This window comes from Molossus molossus, unplaced genomic scaffold (assembly GCF_014108415.1).
Source record: "Molossus molossus isolate mMolMol1 unplaced genomic scaffold, mMolMol1.p scaffold_m16_p_1, whole genome shotgun sequence".
In the NCBI taxonomy this organism is placed as follows: domain Eukaryota; kingdom Metazoa; phylum Chordata; class Mammalia; order Chiroptera; family Molossidae; genus Molossus; species Molossus molossus.
This window is the reverse complement of record NW_023425344.1, coordinates 29102407-29124728: the sequence shown is the minus strand read 5'-3', so window position 1 is coordinate 29124728 and position 22322 is coordinate 29102407. Positions and strand designations below refer to the sequence as shown.

General features: G+C 35.8%; 1 protein-coding gene across 28 annotated transcripts in view; it reads right to left on the bottom strand.

Moving 5' to 3' along the window:
• N4BP2 (NEDD4 binding protein 2) overlaps positions 1–22322 on the bottom strand; it is a 90494-nt gene that overhangs the window by 3233 nt on the left and 64939 nt on the right. For 20 of the 28 annotated variants that reach the window (XM_036264330.1, XM_036264279.1, XM_036264426.1 and 17 more), the window contains 5 exons: positions 20718–20914; positions 17197–17315; positions 12243–12378; positions 6090–6278; positions 4939–5107 (listed from right to left, as the gene is read on the bottom strand). In XM_036264330.1, the coding sequence (XP_036120223.1) occupies positions 4939–5107; positions 6090–6278; positions 12243–12378; positions 17197–17315; positions 20718–20914 (810 nt within the window). The other 8 variants (XM_036264307.1, XM_036264313.1, XM_036264296.1 and 5 more) reach the window with 8 other exon arrangements.

The window sequence follows — 22322 nt, the reverse complement described above, 5'->3', positions numbered from 1 at the left end:
TTTACTTTTTTAAAAAATTAAATCTCTTAACCAACTATAATTCACTCTCACCACTCCTTCACTACTGCTCCCCTCCTCAGTTAGTCAGCCACTTGTACCATCTCCCCCTTCAGTAGTTCACTCACTGCTCTAAACACATTCTCTAGTTGAATCACATGCCTCAAATAAAATAGGTGTTCAAAGAATGTTTGTTGAACAAACTAGTGTGTATGTTCAGGTTCACAAATTTCAGGTTATTCCCCTGCTGTTTACCACCTTTTAAAAAACTCACTCATTTTTAAGCATATATTAATTTTATTTTGATTGTAAATATTTCAGTTATGTATTTCAAAAAGATAAGGACTCTTTTTTTAAAAAAACCACAATGTCGCCCAGGCCGGTTTGGCTCAGCAGTTAGAGTGTCGGGCCTGCAGTCCAGAGAGACCTGGGTTCGGTTCCCGCTAAGGGCATGTACCTTGGTTGCAGTTTGTCCCTGGCCCCGGTTGGGGTTGTGTGGGTGGCAACCACTCGATGTGTCTCTCTCACGTCAATGTCTTTCTCTCTCTCTTCCTCGCTCTCTCCCTTCCCACTCTAACTGAAGATAAATGCAAAAATGTCCTTGAGTGAGGATAAGAATAAATAAATAAATAAATAGCTCCTTAATATCATGTTTCTAAAAATGACTAAAAAATTCACCAAAGAGCCCTGGCCGGTTTGGCTCAGCAGTTAGAGCATTGGCCTGTAGTCCGGAGAGACCTGGGTTCGGTTCCCGCTAAGGGCATGTACCTCGGGTGCAGTTTGTCCCCGGCCCTGGATGGGTTGTGCAGGTGGCAGCCACTCGATGTGTCCCTTTCACATCGATGTTTCTCTCTCTCTCCTCCCCACTCTATCTGGAAAAAAAAAGGAAAAATGTCCTCGGGTGAGGATTAAAAAAAAAATTCAAAGAGTCTCAAAAAAAATGCTTTTATGGTGATTTGTTTGAGTCAGGGTTAAAACAAGTCCACACATTGCATTTGGTTGATGTATTTCTTTAACTTTTAATCTAAAGATTCTCCCTCCCGTTGATTTTCTTTGCAATTTGTTGAAAAATTGGATCATTTATTCTAGATTTCCAGTCTGGATTATACTGATTGTATTGCCATGGTGCCATTTAACATTTTCCTCTGTTCCCTGTAAATCCCTATAAAGCAGTCGTGATATCTAAAGGCTTTATCTGTTTCTGGTTTATTTTGGGGCAAAAATACTTCATAGGTAGTGGTGGTGTATATTTCAATCATAAAACACAGAAGGGTCAGATATCTTTTTTTTTTTTTTTTGGACAATCACCTTTTATGACAAAGCAATTTAGGGCAGTCACAGGTTTTTCTCTGGACACATTTCTATACTACTGCCCTGGCCGGTTTGGCTCAGCAGTTAGAGCGTTGGCCTGCGGTCCAGAGAGACCAGGGTTTGGTTCCCACTAAGGGCACCTGCTTCGGTTGCGGTTTGTCCCCAGCCCTGGTTGGGTCGTGTGGGTGGCAGCCACTGGATGTGGCCCTTTCACGTCAATGTTTCTCTCTCTCTCTCTCTCTCCCTCCCACCCCCACCCCTACCTCCCACTCTAGCTAAACAAAAAAAGTGGGAAAATGTCCTGGGGTGAGGAAAACAAAACAAAACAAAACAAAAAAACAAGAATACCACCTGGTGGTAACTGACAGTAACTACAGGCCACCACAGGGGAAAGCAAATGGGCCTTGGCTTCCAGAAAGGCTTTGTATCTTGGGTCTGACCAAGTATCTATCACCTTACACAGTTATTTAACTCCTTTATTCCTGTAATTTTTGTAGTGATATAAAATTTACATTATAGCCCTGGCCGGTTTGGCTCAGTGGTTAGAGTGTCGGCCTGTGGTCCCGAGAGACCCAGGTTCGGTTCCAGCTAAGGGCATGTACCTCGGTTGCAGTTTGTCCCCGGCTCTGGTCAGTCGTGCGGGTGGCAGCCACTCGATGTGTCCCTTCACGTCAATGTTTCTCTCTCTGTTCCTCTCTCCCCCTCCTACTCTACCTGAACAAAAAATGGAAAAATGTCCTCGGGTGAGGATAAAAATAAATAAATAAATACATAAAATTTACATTATATGATTTTAAAATGTACAATTCAGTGGTTTTTAGAATATTATAATATTGTGCAGCCATCAACACAATCTAATTCCAGAATATTCCATCATCTCAAAAAGAAATTCTATACCTGTTAGTAGTCACTCCCTATTTGCCCCTTTCCAGCCCTTTCCCCCTGTTCCAGCAATCACTAATGTACTTTCTGTTTCTGTGAATTTTTCTATTCTGGAAATTTCATCTAAATGGAAACTGTAATATTTGGCCTTTTGTATCTGGCTTCTTTCACACAGCAAATGTTCACAAAGTGTATGTCTGTTGTAGCATGTATCAGTACTTCATTCCTTTTTATGGCTGAATAATATTCCACTGGATTGATAGTTCACATTTGTTTGTCCATTCATTAGTTGATGAACATTTGGGTTGTTTTCATTTTTTGGCTAGTGTGAACATCCGTATGATACAAGTTTTTGTGTGAACAGAATATTTTAATTCTCTAAGAGTAGAAATGCTGGGTCATAAGGTAACTTTATGTCAACTTTTGAGGAATGCCAATCTTTTTTATAGTGGTCACACCATTACATTTCCACTAGCAATCTATTAGGTTTGCTCTTCTCCATATCCCTACCAACACTTATTTTATTAAACTTTTAAAATCAGAAAATGAGAGGAATACCTACCCTCTATTCAGTCATTTATTCAAAAGTTTTTCTTGAATGTTGAAAAGGCTCTATATACAAAGGATGATTCAATAATGATCACTGATTTGATTCTAGTCCAGAAAGACAGATATTTAATAAACAATTATACAGAAAGCTTTTTTTTTATAACTATTGCTTCTATCTCTCACTCCCTCTCCTTTCCTCTCTCTCTAAAATCAATAAAGAAAAAAAAAAAGAGCACACATGTTAATATGCAAAATAAAACTCACTACCACATTATAACTAAACACCCACCAACAGAGAAATGATACATTATGATGCATTCACAGACTACTACACAGCAGTTACAATAAAAAAACAACAACAACAACAAAAAAACAAAAAAACAGATAGATCAAGACAAATAGATCTTGAAAACTATACTGGATACAAATAAAATAAGTGGCTTGGCTGGTGATACAGTGTGACACCATGTATGTTAATTTTTTAAAACAAAAGGAATACTATAGACTGGTTATGGCTGAATATGCATATGGTAAAGGTATTCCTGGACAGGAAGGAGGGAGACCAAACTAAAGGGAGGGAAGAAAGAGAAAAGAATTGGAAAGAATACAAAGGGAGAAAATAAAAAATAAAATAAAAACATGCAACATGTAGGGTAAAATGTTATCACTTGTTACTTGGATACAAAGGTGTTTATTATATTACTCTGCATGTGACCTTTCCAACATGATTTTTATGATAAACAGGTGAATTTTCAATCTTTCTTATCAATCAAATTTAATTAAGTATCTAATTCATTATAAGTGATTTGTGTTGAATTGATAGGCCTGTATAAAATATAGTGTAAAACTTTCCAATATATATATAAATCAGTTACCCCGAACAAAACAGCTATCAATGACAAGGCAGAGCTATGGGGCCACAAGGTAATAGCTAAGTCATGGGACTCTATGACTCCACATTAAAAAAGAAGATAAAGAAAAAGTCAAGTTGAGAATTCAAAAATACTATGCAATACTAGTAATGAAAAGAGATGACATCTAGTATTAGAGTCTGGGGTAACTAAAACAGATTCAATTTTTCTAGGTGCTACCATCTGATCATAATAAGGAAACAAGATGCTAAACCAACAAGATACTTTAATGTACGTGAATTACATGATATTGAATGGGAACATGAAAAAGATCCACATCCAAAGCCCTGGGAAGAAGTAGAATTTAGGAAAGAGGCAGAAAGTTGCCTTTCCTATTGACCTACAAAGACAAAGCACAACCAGAAAGAGAAAATGGGACAGCACCATAATAAAAACACTCAGAATTCCTGCCTTTTGTAATAATTCTGTAAAAATTCTATCACCTTACTTTCTTTTTTTTTTCCGTGTTAATATTCTTTTTTTTCCCCCTTTACTGATTTTAGAGAGAGAGGGAGAGGTAGAGAGAGAGAAACATCAATGTGAGAGAGAAATATCCATCCGCAGCCTCCTGCACGCCCCCTACTGGGGATCCAGCCTGCAGCCCTGACTGGGAATGGAACCAGAACTTCTCAGTCCATGGGACAACGCTTAATCCACTGAGCCACACCAGCCGGGCAACAGATATTTCTTATGGCTGTATCTCCATTGTGCAAATTACCACAGCTTTTTTATTTAATTAAATATCTACTGAACAGTTGACATCTAATAAATATCTATTAGCTTTAATAAATGTCTGTTGAACAAAGATGCATAATATTCCTGAAAATTCCCATTTATAATTCCCAGATTGCACCATGCCTTTCTTTTAACAAACACATCAAAGAAATACAAATACAGTCGACCCTCGTTTATCACGGTTAATCAGTTCCAGACTCTACCAGGATAAATGAATTTCCGTGAAGTAGGATTCTTTATTTATATACAGTCGTCCCCTCGCCGCTTCCAGGATCGCAGCTTCACTCTATCGCAGTTTGCGAACGTCGAAGCAGGAAGTGGCGAGGGTCGACTGTATAAATGAAACAAGGAAATAAAAAGAAACTGTTCATGGTTATGGCAATGACAATTCTTTCCCAATAAGGTTCTCTTGAAGAACGAACCTAATACAAACATCTATAAATGTGACACAGATATCCTCAGCCTGAACATTCACTCTCCTGAATTTGTAATTTATACCAATATAATCAAAGATGTCTTTTGTATTGAAACTTTTTCATTTTCACAGTCCTACCTTCAGTTTTCTGCTGTAAAACTGCCATCAAATGTCCTATAGCTTCATCCACATGCAGTCCATGGAGGTCTAAAACATTCTGTGGCAGCAGAGAGGCATTGACTTTCTCAAAGATCTCCATGGCAGCAAGGTGATTGGCTTCTTTCATCTTCTGCTCATGGAGACTACCCTTTAATTATAAACATATCACCAGGAAACACTTGATATTTGCTACTTGCTGGGCAATTAGGAAATAAATAGTGAGTGGCCCAACTAAGAGGTAAAACAAAAAAGGGAACTAATCTAAAATTTTTTTAAATGCAATGAGTTAATATGTAAGAATGCATCAAAACTTAAGTAAATTTTGTTGCATTAACAAGCTAGTTATCAAACTAATAAATCTTTTCCAACATGTTTTCTAATCCAAAGGTCATAGAAAACAGACACTTAAACACCACCCATCCCAAGTCTCGTCCTTTTTAATACCTTGTAATTACTCCTAGAGTCATCCCTCAAGGTTTGCTATTAGGGCTTACAGGGTTATAGCAGCTTGATACTTTCTCTGTTCAATCACAAAACAGTAAGCACAAAATAAAAAGTAAAGCACAATAATAAAAAATGGAACCACGAAAATAAAAAATCAGGCAGGTTTCTTGTGTAATATTATGCCAAATGAGCCTCAGTAGAAATTTTACTTCCCTGAAAGATGTTAATGTAACTTTCTTTTTCTGATTATAAAAGTGATGCGTTACTAAAAATTCAAATATGATATAAAGCACGAGGCCCCTGTGAGCCCACCCGAAGATGCCAATATTAACATTCGGCTCTCTTTCCTCCAGAAGATTTGTATCTGTTTAGAAGTGGTAGTGAATGGGGGAATCTAAACTAAAAGAAAATATGGACTGTCAGAATCAACTACCATTCATGTAAGCCGTAAATGCAAAAGCAACCATAGAAAAATGAGCACCTCAAATGCGATGAAATTCTCAGAACCATACACTTCTCATATATCAAGACACCTAATGCCACTTATATAATCAAATCCCCCAGAATAACTGACTTAATCTAGTCACAATACAAGTATTACCTGCTTCAAGATTATTCAGACATCATAAGTGATAAACAAAAAGCAAAAACAAACAAAAAAACCAATGATCAGTTTTCCTCTCTACCTGCTGGGCATAAAATGTGGCAACGTTTTTCTTCCCCATTCGATAAGCTTCTTTGGCTTTGCTGTAGCACTCCATCCTCTTCTGTTGGTGCAGGAAAGCCTCTGCCCTGTAGTCATCATACTCCGGGTACTCAAAATCCTGGAAGGATGATTCACATGGTATATCTTCAGTTTCTTTCGACTTCCTTGCCTGTAAGATGTTACCCAATAAGTACAGTACAAATAAAGTAGAAAATACAGGCTTTATTCTCACCAAAATATATATGAAAACTAGGCTCTACTATTTTTCATCTTTCTTCTCAGAAAAGAGACAGAATCTCCCCCAGTGTCTACCTAGTTAAGTCATGTACTTATCGATTAATGCAAAAATTTTCAAAATTTAACTTGTAAACCCACTCAAAGGGTCCAGTCACTGAAGGTAGCTCTTTTATTTTTTGTAATGGCATATTTCAATTTATACTGTTGTATACAACTCAACAACAAAATAATCCACTTAAAAATGAACAGAGGACCTAAAATGACATTTCTCTACACAAATGGCCAATAGATACATGAAAAGATGCCCAACTTCACTAGCTGTTAGGGAAATGCAAATCTAAACTACAATGAGATTCCACCTCACACCTGTCAGAATGGCTATTATCAACAAAACAAGTAATAACAAGTGTTGGAAAGGTTGTGGAGAAACAGGAACTGACCTTCACTGCTGGTGGGAATGTAAATGGGTACAGCCACTATGGAAAACAGTATGGAGGTTCCTCAAAATATTACAAGTAGAGTTATCATGTGACTCAGCAATCCCTCTTCTGGGTAACTACCCAAAACATTTTTTTAAACATTTATTTGTAAAGATACATGTATCCCTGTTTGCTGCAGTATTATTCACCGTGGCCAAGACATGGAAACAATCAAAGTGACCTTTGACAGATGATTGGACAAAGAAGATATGGTATACATATACAATGGGATACTACTCAGCCATAAGAAAAGATAAAATACTGCCATTTTCGACAACATAGTTGGATCTTGAGAATATCATGCTAAGCAAAATAAGTCACGCAAAAAAAGTCAAAAACCATATGATTTCATCTATATGGGATATAAAACTGAAAGCAACAAATGAACAAACAAGACAAACAAAAACTCATATACACAGACAACAGTATGGTGGTTACCAGAGGGAAATGCGTTGTGAAGAGGTAGTAAAGGGTAAAGGGGGTCATATATATAAGGTAACATCGTAAGGAGATTTGACTTTGGTGGTAAACACAGTGCAATATACAGATGATGTATTATAGAATTGTAACTTGAAACCTATATAATTTTAATAACCAATGTCACCCCACTAAATAAAAATAAAAAAACAACTGATAAAATAATTGAATATTATTTTTAAAACAGAAGGGCATGTGGAGTGACCATGCATGGTAGGTAGTAAAAATCGTAAGTGGATTTATAGGACCAGTTTTCAATCACCTGACCACCAACTAGCTGCTATCGTAGTATTAACTTTCTGAGATTTTGGAAAACTATCTTTCAAGTAATTGTTATATAGAAGAGAATCTTATATTAAGGAAGCAAAAGTGACCCTAATTTAAAACACAAAGTAATGAAAATAATAATTATGCAACTTTGTTTCAATGCTCTCCACAAATAGAAAATTCCATTTTTCTGAAGACAATTCTTATATGGTACATCCAAATGTATCTAAAATACCAAAAGTCAATATTAAAAAACAGCAAAATGTGACTTCTATATCCAATTTGGCTTTCATTTATACCAAAATGTTATTTACAAGCACCAATCTGATGTTTCTTAGCATGTCACTGAGGGTGGGGGAAATTAAGCACTATGATCTGAGTCAATTTTCTTAAAAGCTTAAAAGAATTCAAAGTATCAGGTGCCATACCAAGTGACTTAATGAACATTTTATAAACACTCATACCCAAATCTCCCCCAAAAATATAATTTCCAATTTCTTTTTCTTAAAACAAATCATGCTTTTCTGACATAATTAATTGAAAGTAAATTAAATAGTTAGGTTACTTGTTAAATTTGTAAAAGCTAAAAATTGTCATTAAATTACAAATATTATCAAGGATTATAATTATAATGTACTCTACAATACAATCTTTAATAAATGCCAATTAAAAATGTTATGTAAGCCCTGGCCAGTTTGGCTCAATGTGTTAGAGCTACAGCCCATGGACCAAAGAGTCACGGGTTCGATTCCAGTCAAGGGCACGTACTTAGGTTGCAGTTCGATCTCCGGCCTTGGTCTGGGTTGTGAGGGAGGCAAACAATCAGTGTCTGTCTCTGTCTCTCTCTTTGTCTCTCTGTCTCTCTGTTTCTCTCCCCCCACCCTTCCTCCCCTCACTCTATCTAAAAATCAATGTAAAAATATCCTCGGGTGAGAATTAAAAAAAAGAAAAAGTTACATAATATATGTTAAATACTATAAAACATTACATGTATTATACTATATTACTAATTGATAAAAATAATTTTTTTCAAATTTCCTGCCCATGGATATTAGAAACCAAGAGAGGTTGGGGAAAAAAAACAAAACCGTATCTAATATATAACAGTAGTTGATTGTATAATTTTGCACTCATTACATTTTGCTTACTTGGTCCCTAGAATTCTAGAGGCTTGAAAGAGTTATAGAATTTTTTTAAAAGAGAGAGAGGAATAAAATAAAGGCTTCACCATACTTCTCATTACCAGAGTAAAAAAATATATCAATATACATTCAATTTATTTTTGTAACAAATATCCAGCTTATTTTATGAAAGAACACAAGGCTGTCTCTGACACAGAATATTCATAGGACCTACATCCTTCTATCACGTTCACCAATACTAATCACAAGCTTGTTTCATAGTAATGTTTAAATATTCTATGAGTGTATGGCTTGTATCCCTGATAAAATCAAAGATTTTGTGGGGAGGGGATAATAAAAACATGTTCTATGACTTTTGAAAAGCTCATAGCGACTAACATTATGAACATAAATATTTCATAGCATTAGAGCCTCTGTTGGTATTCATACTAAAAAATGCAAATCACATTTGGGTCTCTGGAAAGAGACCCTTCATTTCCTTTTTTTTTTAAAAAAAAACCCACATACAATGAGAGATGCTTTCTCAAACAGCTACTCTCTTTTAAAATAAAACTAAGATTTATTTTTGCATCCATTGGATAGTGATGTGGTTTACTCTAACTTCATTAACAAGGGCCAAGTGAAAGATATGCTGCCTAGGAATTTACCTAATTAGTACCACTTACTCTGTTGAAAACATGATGTACTATAATATCAAAACCATTTCCTATGGTAACAAATTCATAAATTTTATTAAAGGCTACAGGGGAAAAGTAGTAGTATTAATAAAACAGTTTTAAATAGTAGTTTCTTGAAAACAGATAAACCAAAACACTAATGGTACCATGATACTCTACTTTAATATCTGTGGTCTCTCAGGGTCCTGGGATATCAAAGACAGACTAATCTGCTCATAAATGTGAAAAGATTTTTATCAGTGTTGTGACACCTGTCTACATTTTTTTAGAAAGATTAGCAAAACCCTCCAAAATAACTTAAAGTTTACATTTTGGCCAACATTTACATAACTCGCAAAATCTCCTTTTCTGATTCCAACATTTTCCAATCATCTCCAACTTTGAGCAAGTACACCTCCCCATTGTCTCCTCTAGCGCCATAATGATCCACAGAGCCTCGCCCTATTGTCAGAAGAGAAGTAATCTTCATTCCCAATTTGACCTTGAAAGCCTCATCATCATCTTACATACTCTCTGCATCTTATAATACACTGCACCTATCAATTGTGATGAACACAGGCATCATTGGTATCATTTGGTTCCTGCCCCATGTACAGCACTAACAGATCATATGAATACCAAAATTACCTACATCCTATATAACAACTAAGTGATGGTGAATATTCAAAGAAAAAATGGAACACACAAGTTTTCCCTGAGTGGTCTTATGAATAAGTAAGATGAGCAGGATAATTAATTCTGTAAAAAAACAAAAACAAAAAACTAAAGCTAATACAAGATTAATATGCAAAATCAATTATAGTCTATGCACTTATCAAATCCAAAAATAAAATTAAGAAAACAATTCAACTTATAATAGCATCAAAGAGAGTAAAATATTTAAAAATAAATTTAACAAAAGACATGCCAAACTTAATACTCAAAACTACAATACCCTGGTTGAATGAAACTAAGAAGACCTAAATAAATTGAAAGATACTCCATGTTCACAGACCAGAAGACAATATTGTTAGAATGGCAATACATCTCAAACTGATCTACAAACTCAATACAATCCCCATAAAACTTCCAGCTAGCTACTTTGATGATCCTAAAACTCACAGGGAAATGCAAATGGACCAGAACAGCCAAAACAATCTTGAAAAAAGAACACAGTTGAAAAGTTACACTTCCCAATTTCAAAACTTACTACAAAGCTACAGTAATCAAGACACAGTGTGGTACTGGCATAATGATACACTTACAGATCAATGGAATAAAATTGAGAGTCTAGTAATAAACTTACAGTCAATTCATTTTCAACAAGGGTAAGAAAATTCATCGGGGGAAATAATAGTCTTTGCAATAAGTGGTACTATGACAACTTAGTCACATGCAAATGAATGAACTTGGACCCTTATCTCACACCATAAACAAAAAGTAACTCAAAATAGATCAAAGATCTAAATGTAATATGCACTAAAACTATAAAATTCTTAGGGAAAAAACAGGTGTAAATCCTCATGACACCAAAAGTAAAAGCAATAAAAGAAAACAGATAATTGTGCATCATCAAAATTTAAAACTTATGCTTCAAAGGACACCATCAAAAAAGTGGAAAGAAAATCCTCAGAAAGGGAGAAAATTTTGCAAATTATATGACTGATAAGAAACTCAAATCTAATATGAAGAACTCTTAACCACTTAAAAAATTATTTTAATGGACAAAGGATACAAATAGACATTTTTTCAAAGATACACAAATGGCCAAGAAGCACATAAAAAGATGTACATCATCATCAGTCATCAAGGAAATCAAAATAAAAATTACAAGCAATCACTTCTGTACTAACCATATCTTTTATTTCCTAAACTCTGATTCTTTGACATCTGGGGCCTTGCTAACCCCTGAAGAAGCAGCCTCCCACCCCAACCCTGGGGTTTACGATTTCCTGGAGATAGCAAACAACTCACCTGCTAGTGCATCTTAATCTGCAAACCAACCAATCTAAAGCCAACATCACAACCACCTACTTTTGGGTTTGGGGGTTCTCACCCTCTGGGTCACCATCAATATACCCTAGGTCACCCAGGCCAGGTACCAGAAAACTAGGGATGGTTCCTGTGTCCCAAGTCTACTGAAATTATTCAAACTAGCCAATCCTAAGCCTGCTCACCCATTGCTTCCCACAGAAACCACAAAAAGTCTCTTACCCACATTTCCTCCCTACTCCCCCTGGCTTCTGATCAACCCTGGTGCTTCCCCATATGGCCTGGGTGGTGGGCCATACTTCCTGTTACTAGGGATCTGTGCATAAAATAAACATATTCCTTTATGCCATCTCCATGTCTTAGTGTCTTACCAGGTACCCTTAAAACAACTTCACACCCACTAGGATGGCTACAATAAAAAAGACTGATAATAACAAGTGTCAGAGAGGATGTGGAGAAATTGTAACCCTTATACACAGCCGGTGGGAATTTAAAATAGTGCAGCCACTTTGGAAAAAAGTTTGGCCGTTTTTCAGATGATTAAATATTTCTGTCCACATATTTACAGCCTAAGACCCATCCATACTACAACTCCATTGTTATTTAATTAAGCCTCATAGTCTATTGTGTAGAATCTACACAGAAAAAGTTACAGAAATTCAAGTGCTTGTGGTACACAATGAAAATGACATTGAAGGAAAAACACAATCAGCTATAAATTCACTATTTTGAGTAAACATTCTAAAATAAACCAAATATGCTACTGGTGGTTAAATTTCCAATCTAGTAAAAATGGTGAGAAATAATCATTAAATTATCTCAGTAAAACAATTCCATTTTCATATTCATTTACCATTACAGTAAAAAATAAGCAATGCTATACCTTTTTCTCCTTAGACTTCTGTGCAGTATAAGTGACATTCTCATTTTGGTGAGCAAACTCTTGCGCTACAACTGTTTTTACAGGGTCTCCTTCAAGAACACAGTTTAAAAATTGCACTGTGTGTTCTAATGAATAGCTGTAGAGAGTTTAAGTACAAATATAATGTCAATCAATGAAAATAAAAGTTATGTGAAAACATGAACATAAGCAATCCTTCAAACATTTCAGAAGATAAAATATGAACTCGCCTTTATGTTTTAAACACTGAAATGAAATGAAATGCCCATCATGCATCTCAAAGACTCAAGAATGACCAGAGGGAAACTGGTAAGTATAGGCTCTCAAAAACTGGTTTAAAAAATTAATACTAAAAGGTAACATATTGATAATTCATTTTCTGATCTTTTATTCTAGGTAGACTATAGATAACAAATCTTTCATCTTATCACCTAATATTTCTTAAATCCCTTATTGGATTCACACATGGTTTCAGTTTCCTTCAAATATCACAGACAATAGATCTTTAAACTGATATTTTTATTTGTTGAATTTCACTTTTTACTTACACCATGGGGTTTTTAGTCAAAGAAATCTAAGCAGCAATTCAGAAAGGAAAAAGTGAACACTATTCTACATTATTCTCACCCCTACATTATTCGGGCATGTTTTCATGGTGATAGTATATTATCTGTAGTATGAAAGTTTAGAAATTGACAAACACCTGAAACACTCATGTTCTAATATCTGAAAAAGCTCATTCCAAAGCAAATTATAAATGACTTCAATACTGCTCATTATTTCAGACTATTTATGCCTCTGATTTCTTCCAATGAAGAAATGAGCACTAAGAAGTATTTTTGAAACATGGTAACTAGTTATCCAAAATAATGTGATATTTTCCTGTTCTTCAGTTTATGAAAGACAACCTTTGAAGGAGCACCATTTGGGACTACCAATTCCACTTTAGGTCTCTCTTTCTCTCTCTCTTACTGTCTCAGATATGTTGAACACGCAAAAGTTTCTAGGGGCTGGAAGCTACCAGCAATTACCCACATCCTAACTAGCCCTTAAAATCATCCAACTTATCCACTCATGGGGCTGGAAGCCAGCATCCACCACTGGTGTTGTTTGAAGGGTACAGTCCTAGAAAATTACACCTCTGGCATATACTACAGCAATGGAACCAACCAACCTTTCTTACCAGGATGAAGTGGAAGTTATCCAGCTGTTGGCAGGCAAATGGAGGCAACTTACTTTGAGGGCCTGACTGACCCATCACATTGGGTATTCTCAAGAACTCACCCAGTCCCCTTACTCTGCCTAGGGAACCCCAACTCTGGGTTGTTTCATATCAGGCCAACTTGTCCCAGGTCCCCATAGAAGAGAGTTGCCATATGCCAGCACCACCTCCCTAGCCCCCAGCCCCTTGGGAGATTTTTAACACATAGCCCTAAAAAAATAGAAGGTTAGGCAGCAAAAAATAAAAAGGAAAATTGTGGACTGGCACAATAACATTGAAAACTTGATTTAAAGTGACATATTTAGAACTCTGTGCACTTTCATGTAATATTTATAAAAACTAGTAGTATTAAATCACAAAGAAATCTCAAATTCCAAAAAGTAGAACTCTCCAGGCCACACTTTTTTTTTCTTTATTGATTTGAGAGAGAGAGGAAGGGAGAGAAGGAGGGAGAAGGAGAGGGGGCGGGGAGAGAGAGAGAGAGAGAGAGAGAGAGAGAGAGAGAGAGAGAGAAATCGATGGCCGCCTCCTACATGCCCCCCACTGGGGACTGGGCCCACAACCTGGGCTTGTGCCTGACCGGGAATGGAACTGGTGACCCCTTGGTACATGGGTCGATGCTCAACCACTGAGCCACATGGGCCGGGCTCCAGGCCGCACTTTTATATCACAAGACAACAAAACAAAATAAACAATAACCCTCTCCCTACCACCACCACCCAAGCCATCAAACCATTTGGAAAATTAAACTCTTGGGTAAATGAGAAAATCAAACTGCATTCAAGATTATTTTGAAAATACTATATATCAAAATCAAAACATTATGCAGAGAAAAAGTCACACCCTTAAATGTATTTGTTATTTAAGACCGAAAAGAAACAAACCAAAGAATTCAAAATACATCAACAAATTTCAGAAAGAAACTATCAAAAATAAAAAGTCATCAAAAATAAAATAATGATAAGAGAACACAGAACAAAAGTCTTTCATCAATAAACCAAGAGCTTATTCTTTAAAAGGGCCAATCTAATAAATAGCAAAAACAGAGCGTAAATGGATAAAAGAATATTAGGAAAGGAAAAAGGAATATCATTATTTACAAAAGTATTATGTGCAATTTAACAATGATAAACTTGAAAACCAAAGTAAGCTGATGATTTTCTATAAGACAAACTACCAGAAACGACTGAAAAAAGGCACACATCTGAATAAAGTAATAACTTTAAAAAGACAGTGAAAGGTTCTAAAGACCTTCTCCCTGAAAGGACAGAATCCCAGAACATGCAAGGCACTGATTCATTTAAACTTTCCAGGATATAGAGAAAAATAGCAGTCTTGCCAGGTTATTTTATTAAGCCTAATACCAAATAAGACCCTGAAACCAAAAACTGACAAATATAGCACAGGAAAATTAATCACATTTAATTACTGTTGCAAAACTCCTGAAATCAATTCCTTACACTGCATTAAAAGAAAAAACAAAAAACAAAAATCAGAAGGTAAACTATGTTTTATTCCAAGTCTATTATTGTGATTGACATAAAATATACTAATACTAAAGAAAAAATTTATATTAGATTCTCAAAAGACTTTTAAAAAGACACCTATTTAAAACAACTCTTGCTAAAACAGAAATTTAAGAAATATGTAAGAAGAAAAGTATATTATTCAAACCAAAAGCATTCCTAACGTACCAAACATCAAAACACACTATAATAATTAAAACAATATGGTGGAAATCCAGGCCCAAACAAAGAGTACAATGGAATCGAAGGGTCTTTAAAAGAAAATGTATAGCATAGGGAATATAGTCAATAACTACATGTAATAACTATGTATGGTGTCAAATGGGTACTAGACTTATCAGGTGATCTCTTCTTTATAAGTTATATAAATGTCTAGTCACTGTATTGTACACCAGAAACTAACATAATATTGTATGTCAACTTTAATTGAAAAATTTTAAATATATATTTTTAAAAAACACAATGGCATACCAGGTCACACTCATCAGAATTAAAAAATGTTAAAGTAGCCCAGGCTGGTTTGGCTCAGCGGTTAGAGCGTCCACCTGCAGTCCGGAGAGACCCCGGTTCGGTTCCCACTAAGGGCATGTACCTCGGTTGCAGTTTGTCCCCGGCCCTGGTTGGTCGTGCGGGTGGCAGCCACTCGATGTGTCCCTTTCACATCGATGTTTCCTTCTCTCTCTCTTCCTCTCTCTCCCTCCCACTCTGTCTGTACAAAAAATGGAAAAATGTCCTCGGATGAGGATAAAAAAAATAAAAAAAAAGTTAAAGTAAATAGCAAATGTTGGCATAATAGAAAAAGATGTATATTTTGAAATGTAGTAAACATTAGTGGTATATTTAATGCCAGTGGTTAAAGATGATCTAGTCACCCAGTTAATCATTTGGAAAAACAATTAAGTTAAATCTCTACCTCATACTATACACATTAGAATAGTAGATAAATAAAGAATTTTTAACAAAAATACTAAAGAAGATATTTTTAATTTTTGTAATCCTCATCCAAGGATGTTTTTGTAATTGATTTTAGAGAGAGTGGACGGTGAGAGAGAGAGACAGACATCAATGTGAGAGAGAAACACCGATCAGTTTGCTTCCCATACACACCTTGACCAGGGATTGAACCCAAAACCTAAGTATATGCCCTGACCGGTTTGCTCAGTGGTTAGAGTGTCGGCCTGCAGTCCAGAGAGACACGGGTTCGGTTCCCACTAAGGGCACGTACCTTGGTTGCAGTTTGTCCCCGGCCCTGGTTGGGTCGTGCGGGTGGCAGCCACTCAATGTGTCCCTTTCACGTCAATGTTTCTCTCTCTCTCTCTCTCTCTCTCTCTCTCTCTCTTTCTCTGTCTCCCTCCCACTCTATCTGAACAAAACAATGGGAAAAAAAAAAAATGTCCTTGGGTAAGGATAAAAAAAAACCACAAAAAACCTAAGTATGTGCCCTGATCAGGGATCAAACCTGCAACTTTTTGGTGTAGAGGACAATGCTCCAAACAATCGAGCCACCAGGCCAGGACAAGAAAATATTTTTTATAAAACTGATATAGTACAGACTTCCTAAAAAAGACCTAAAACACAGAAATAATAAAGAAAAAGATTTTCTGATAAAACAGAAAACATGTTTATGATCAAAATGACTATACTGAGTTAATAAATAAGTATCACATAAGGAAAAATAATTATAATCTGCATTAACAGATTATATATAATATACATAATATATAAAGAACTCTCATAAATCTAGAAAAAACACAGGCCCTGGCCAGGTAGCTCAGATAGTTAAGAGTGTCATTCCAATACGCCAAGGTTAAAAATGTGATCCCCAGATGTAGGCACATACAAGAATCAAGCAATGAATGCATAAATAAGAAAAACAAACAAACAAACAAATAAAAACCCATAACCTGTTTTGGTGAAGTATATATTTGTAAGTAGACATAAAAGTAAAGAGGTACACATGTATGTACACACATTAATATGTACAACTGCTATGTGTGAAAAAAACTGAGGACGCATATAAACCAATTGCCAGAAACTGCTTCACTTTCTACATTAGGTACACTTAATTAAATGATTTATAATATACCTATATTATTTTTGTTATCAGAAAAATGCCAGATTAAAATATATAACATATATTTTCAATGACATCACAGTAGAAACTACAGACAATTCTTCTAGCACTTACTTGTGGTCCTTGAAAATGTCCACCAGAAAATTTTGGTTAATGGCTGGAAATATCTTAAAGAGCTGTTTCTCCTTTAGTTTAGTGGCACAATCTTTTTCAAACATAAGTGGTTCCCTTTTCTAAAACAAAACAAAACAAAAAAACCACCCTTAAAATGGAATTTATAATACTAATTATGCTGATCCAAAAGCATGGTTATTTTGTTGCAAAAAGACTAATAATTTAAAAGCAATCACAGACTTTCTTCACTATTTAAAGGCTGAAATTAGTAATATAAGTATTCTTGCACTATTTATTTATATCCCATTTTTACAAAGTATTTGAAGCTGCTCAAAAATATATATATACACACAATCACACATATACATATGTGTGCATGTGTATATAAATATATACATACACACCCAACACATTCAATCATATTACATAAAACAGAATGAAGATATCTACATAAATAAACAGGATATAAATAAATGAAGAAGTCAGAGAGTAGAGAAAATAAAGGTAAGAATACAGAATAAAGCTAGCAAGTAAAATTAGTATATAAATGCATGCCACAAAATCCTGTACAATTGCTAAAGGTGGGCCACAAATTCAGTTCTGAGCTTCTTAGTGGCCAAAGCAAAGGGGGAAACAAAGATTCTCAGTGTCCATAAAATAAAAACAAACCAGTTGCTCAGGAGAAGTACAGCTTTTTCTGGTACTGAGACCTGAGAGAAATTTCTCCCATGGGTCTTCATAAAAGGGACACTGTGTGATGCTGTGAACAACGTCCTCAAAAACATATTCTCCTCAATGGGCAGAAACTACAATGTACAAATAAGTAGCAAATTCAGGTTGACAGAAAATCTTAAAATTCACAATTTTTAAAAGTTTCGCAAACATATTTACTTCAAAATAACTATGAGAATTGTTACTAATTGTTATTTTTTCACCAGTCATATTTGCCAAACCAAAAGAACTTTATAAAATGTGCTACTTTAATCCTAACCTAGGATTATGGTAAACATTCTTAAAGTGATTTCTAACTCTGAGACAATTTGTGGACATTGTGATATAATTAAATATTTTGTGAGCTACAAAGATCCTAATGTCTGAAAAATAGACTTCTACCAAATTTTAAAGGTAACTGAAAATTCCTAAATATAAAAATTACATAAGTCTAGGATAACCCTAGAATAGTTACTGGTTTTGAAGCCTAACCATATTTAGGCCTTTTATAAAACCAAATAACAATGAAAGAGGAACTACAGGAGGTGACCATCTGACCAGTAAAAGAATGGATTGGTAAAACTGACCACATCATATATTGCAGAGTGACAGAAACAGCTGCCTCAAGAATTAGAAATAATTCATGTTTTATTTAAAATATGCATTATAATCTGAACTTACTAAAATATTCAGTGATCAGATTTATTAGCAATCTACTAGGCCAGGGTCTGGAAACTTCAAATTCAAAAAACTAAAAACTCATGACTTTAATCATCTTAAAATTAATTTTTCTATTCATACATTATGCCTAAAGTTTATTTTATATTCTTTGCTTTAAAAAACAATACAGCCTGGCCAGTTTGGCTCAGCGGTTGGAGCGTCAGCCTGTGGAGCAGAGTTCCAGGTTCAGTTCCCCCCAGGCCCTAGTGGCTAGGGGCACATACCTAAATTAATTAATTGATTAATTAATTAAAATTAAAAAAATAAAAAACAATACAAAGTGTATTTCTCCTTTTGGAACAAAGTGAGGAGAAAGCATCACAAAATTCTCTTACTGGGGGTTCTACCTCAGAGAGAGAGTCCTTGGGACCAAAAGAATACAGCTTCTATTAGGCAAACCCATATACAAAGACAAGCAAAATTACTGATAGGAAAAATAAAGTGCATTAAGTTGGGAAGTCAAAGATGTTCATTTGTTCACTATTATACTGAGAGATTAAAAGGCAGGTTAGAACCATAAATAAAAGTTTCAGCAGTGGAAAATGGCATTTCAACAAAAAGTGTCACACCATTTGGGCATAAGTTCTAGGCTTTCCCTATTTTTTAAGAAAATCCATTTGTCTACATATAAAAATTGAAGAAGATATTTGAAACAACACTAAATTATAAGATCCTACTGAAGAGATTGTTCCTTGGATTATATAAACATGCAAAGATGGGAATGCTAGCATATTTTAAATTTAATTAACAAGATAACTGAAGAAAGTAAATATAAAGGTAGAAGAATCCCATCATTCTTCTTATGCCCCAATTCTTTGTTTTTCAACCAAATATAAAGGTGTTCCTTTGAGCAGTCAAACGAGTAAGAAAGAAAGTAAACGTGTTTTTAAGATCACTACCTAAGAGTTATTTTTTTCCTTGAGAATTGGACTAAATAACCTTTAAGGTCTTTTCTCTTCTGATTTTTAAATTCTCTAAATAATAATTTTCAGAATTCCAAAAAAGCCTAAGAAGAACAAACGCAAAGGAAAACAAATTCACTTATGGCTCCGTGTAATTACATACACTGAATAAGGAACAAAAACAAAGTTCCAAGTGAAAAGAAGCTTCTGTTTGAACTTGTTTAACTGAAAGTTATATAAGGGTATCTAATTTTTAAATAAAATTTATTGTCTAAAATGTTCTCTAAAAATTTTTGTTTCAAAGATAGACACTTCTTTAACAGCAAGACAGGCCCTGGCCGGTTTGGCTCAGCAGTTAGAGCGTCGGTCCACAGACCAAAGAGTCCCAGGTTCGATTCCAGCCAAGGGCACACAGCTCGGTTGTAGTTCGTCCCCAGCCTCGGTTGAGGTCGTGCAGGTGGCAACCAATTGATGTGTCCCTCTCACATTGATGTTTCTCTCTCTCTCTCCCTCTCACTCTATCTAAAGATAAATGTAAAAAAATAAATAAATAAAATAGCAAGACAGACATTTCTTATTACCAATTTATGAATGGAATTATCTTTAAATGAAAGATTTCCTTCACGTTTCTCGAATTTAAAAATTACATAAATGGCCCTGGCTGGTTTTGCTCAGTGGTTAGAGCATCAGGCTGTGGACCAGAGAGTCCTGGGTTCAGCTCCCGCTAAGGGCACATACCTCGGTTGCAGTTTGACCCCAGACCCAGTTGGGGTCGTGTGAGTAGCAACCATTTGATGTCTCTCTCTCACGTTGATGTTTCTCTCTCTTCCTCCCTTCCTCCCACTCTATCTGAAGATAAATGCAAAAATGTCCTCAGGTGAGGATAAAAAAATTTTTTTAAATTTACATAAATGTTAAAAAGCTAAGAAATATGCATCTCAATCGCCTGAAAAATTAAATCTAAAACAACTGATTTAACATAGATTGGTTTACTGTTGTATTTCTCAGAAGCAAAAACCTATAGTTTTCAACTATGTTTAAACACTTTTCAATTTTAACATTAACTTCAACCAAGTTAAATACAGATTTCAGACTAAGAAATATATAATCAAATGAAAATGACAAAGTAAACATACATAATCAACCTAGAGTCAGAAACAAAGGCTTAATATTTATACTAACTCATACCAAATCGTGTTTTTCCTGTAAGGCAATTTCCTCTGACATTATTTCTCTGAGTGATACTTTTTTAGTTTGAATATTCCAATGATCCAATAAGGGTAGCATTTCAGGTGCTGCTAAAGTCTTCAGTAATTTTTTGCCTGTTTTCTGAGATGATTTGTGTTCAGAGTTATCAAGACCAATATGCCCAACCAGGGAAGGATCTACAAAAACAGTATAAATAGTGTCAGACCCTCAACAACAAAAAGACATACAAATAAAGCATTATACATTGTTATATCTACCTCAGAGAAACCCAGGAAACATGGTTTTTTACTTTTAGCTTTTAAATATAATACAACTCTGAAGTTTCTAAATACACCTTCATGTAACTAGAAGTGAGGAATGACATGTATAAATGTAGGAATATTTCAAATAAGCCATGATCTGGGTATCACTGGAAATCAACTAAATGCTTCCCACTCTTTTTCATATCACATCGACACACAGAAAATAGTGACATATACAATGGTAAACATAGAAAGTTGCAGCAAGTTCAAAGTGAACACTGGTCAGCTCTGTCTAGGCACTCCAAGGACTGAAAACATTAATATTTAAACAAATCTGTAACCAACCCACTGGAGGCACCCAATAAATGCAGAGCAAAATATATTAAACATTCAACATAAGGGAGGAACTGAATATTCTAAAAAGTTCACAACATTGTGTAACAATGTCAGCATTTCTAAGGGATAGCAACACATTCTGATACATTCGTTAGCCTTTTCCGGACAGTGAAAAAACAGTAGATACTGTCATTCACACAACTCTTGATACCCTTTGGGCACCTCTAGCTCTCAAACAGCTTTAGCTCTTAAAGCTACGACACGAGCACATCCTAAGAATCTTCAACCTGCAGTCCCAGTGTGGAGTGGACAAAAGAAATATATGGAGGAACTCATAAACAAAAGGAAGACCCTATTAACAGGTCTGCCACCCTATACTAATCACTGAGGACAATGCTATCAAAGAGAAGTCTTCTAGAATCAAATATGTTCAATTTGGCAGATGTACCAAAAAAAGCAGGCTGACTTTTGCGCTCTAAGAATAGCAACATCAAGAAAAATTTCAGACTTCCAATCAAGATGGCGGCGCAGGTAAACACGGTATCACGTCCTCCCACAACCACATCAAAGTTACAACTACACTACAGAACAACCATCATTCAAAACCGCCTGAAATTAAGCTGAAGGGAAGTCCTACAACTATGGAATTAAAGAAGCTGCATCGAAACTGGTAGGAGGGGCGGAGGGCGGAGGCGTGAGGGGCCGGGGCGAGACAGGCTGGTACCACACCCACGTGTGGCGGATAAAAATCAGGAGGCTCCCTCGGCTGGGAAGGTCCTTCCTGAGGACTGAGGGGTCCCCGTCCCACACCAGATGCCCTGCTCAGGGTTCCAGTGCCAGGAAGAGAATCCCCATCACTTCTGGCTGAAAAACCAGCGGGAACTGAGGCTCAGGGAGGCTGAGGCGGCTGGAGCCCCAGGCAGCTCCCTAAAGGGCCCGCGCAAGGACTTATCGGACTCTCTCCCTCTAAGCTTGGAGGGGAGGCAGCTCGAGGGGCACCAGAGAC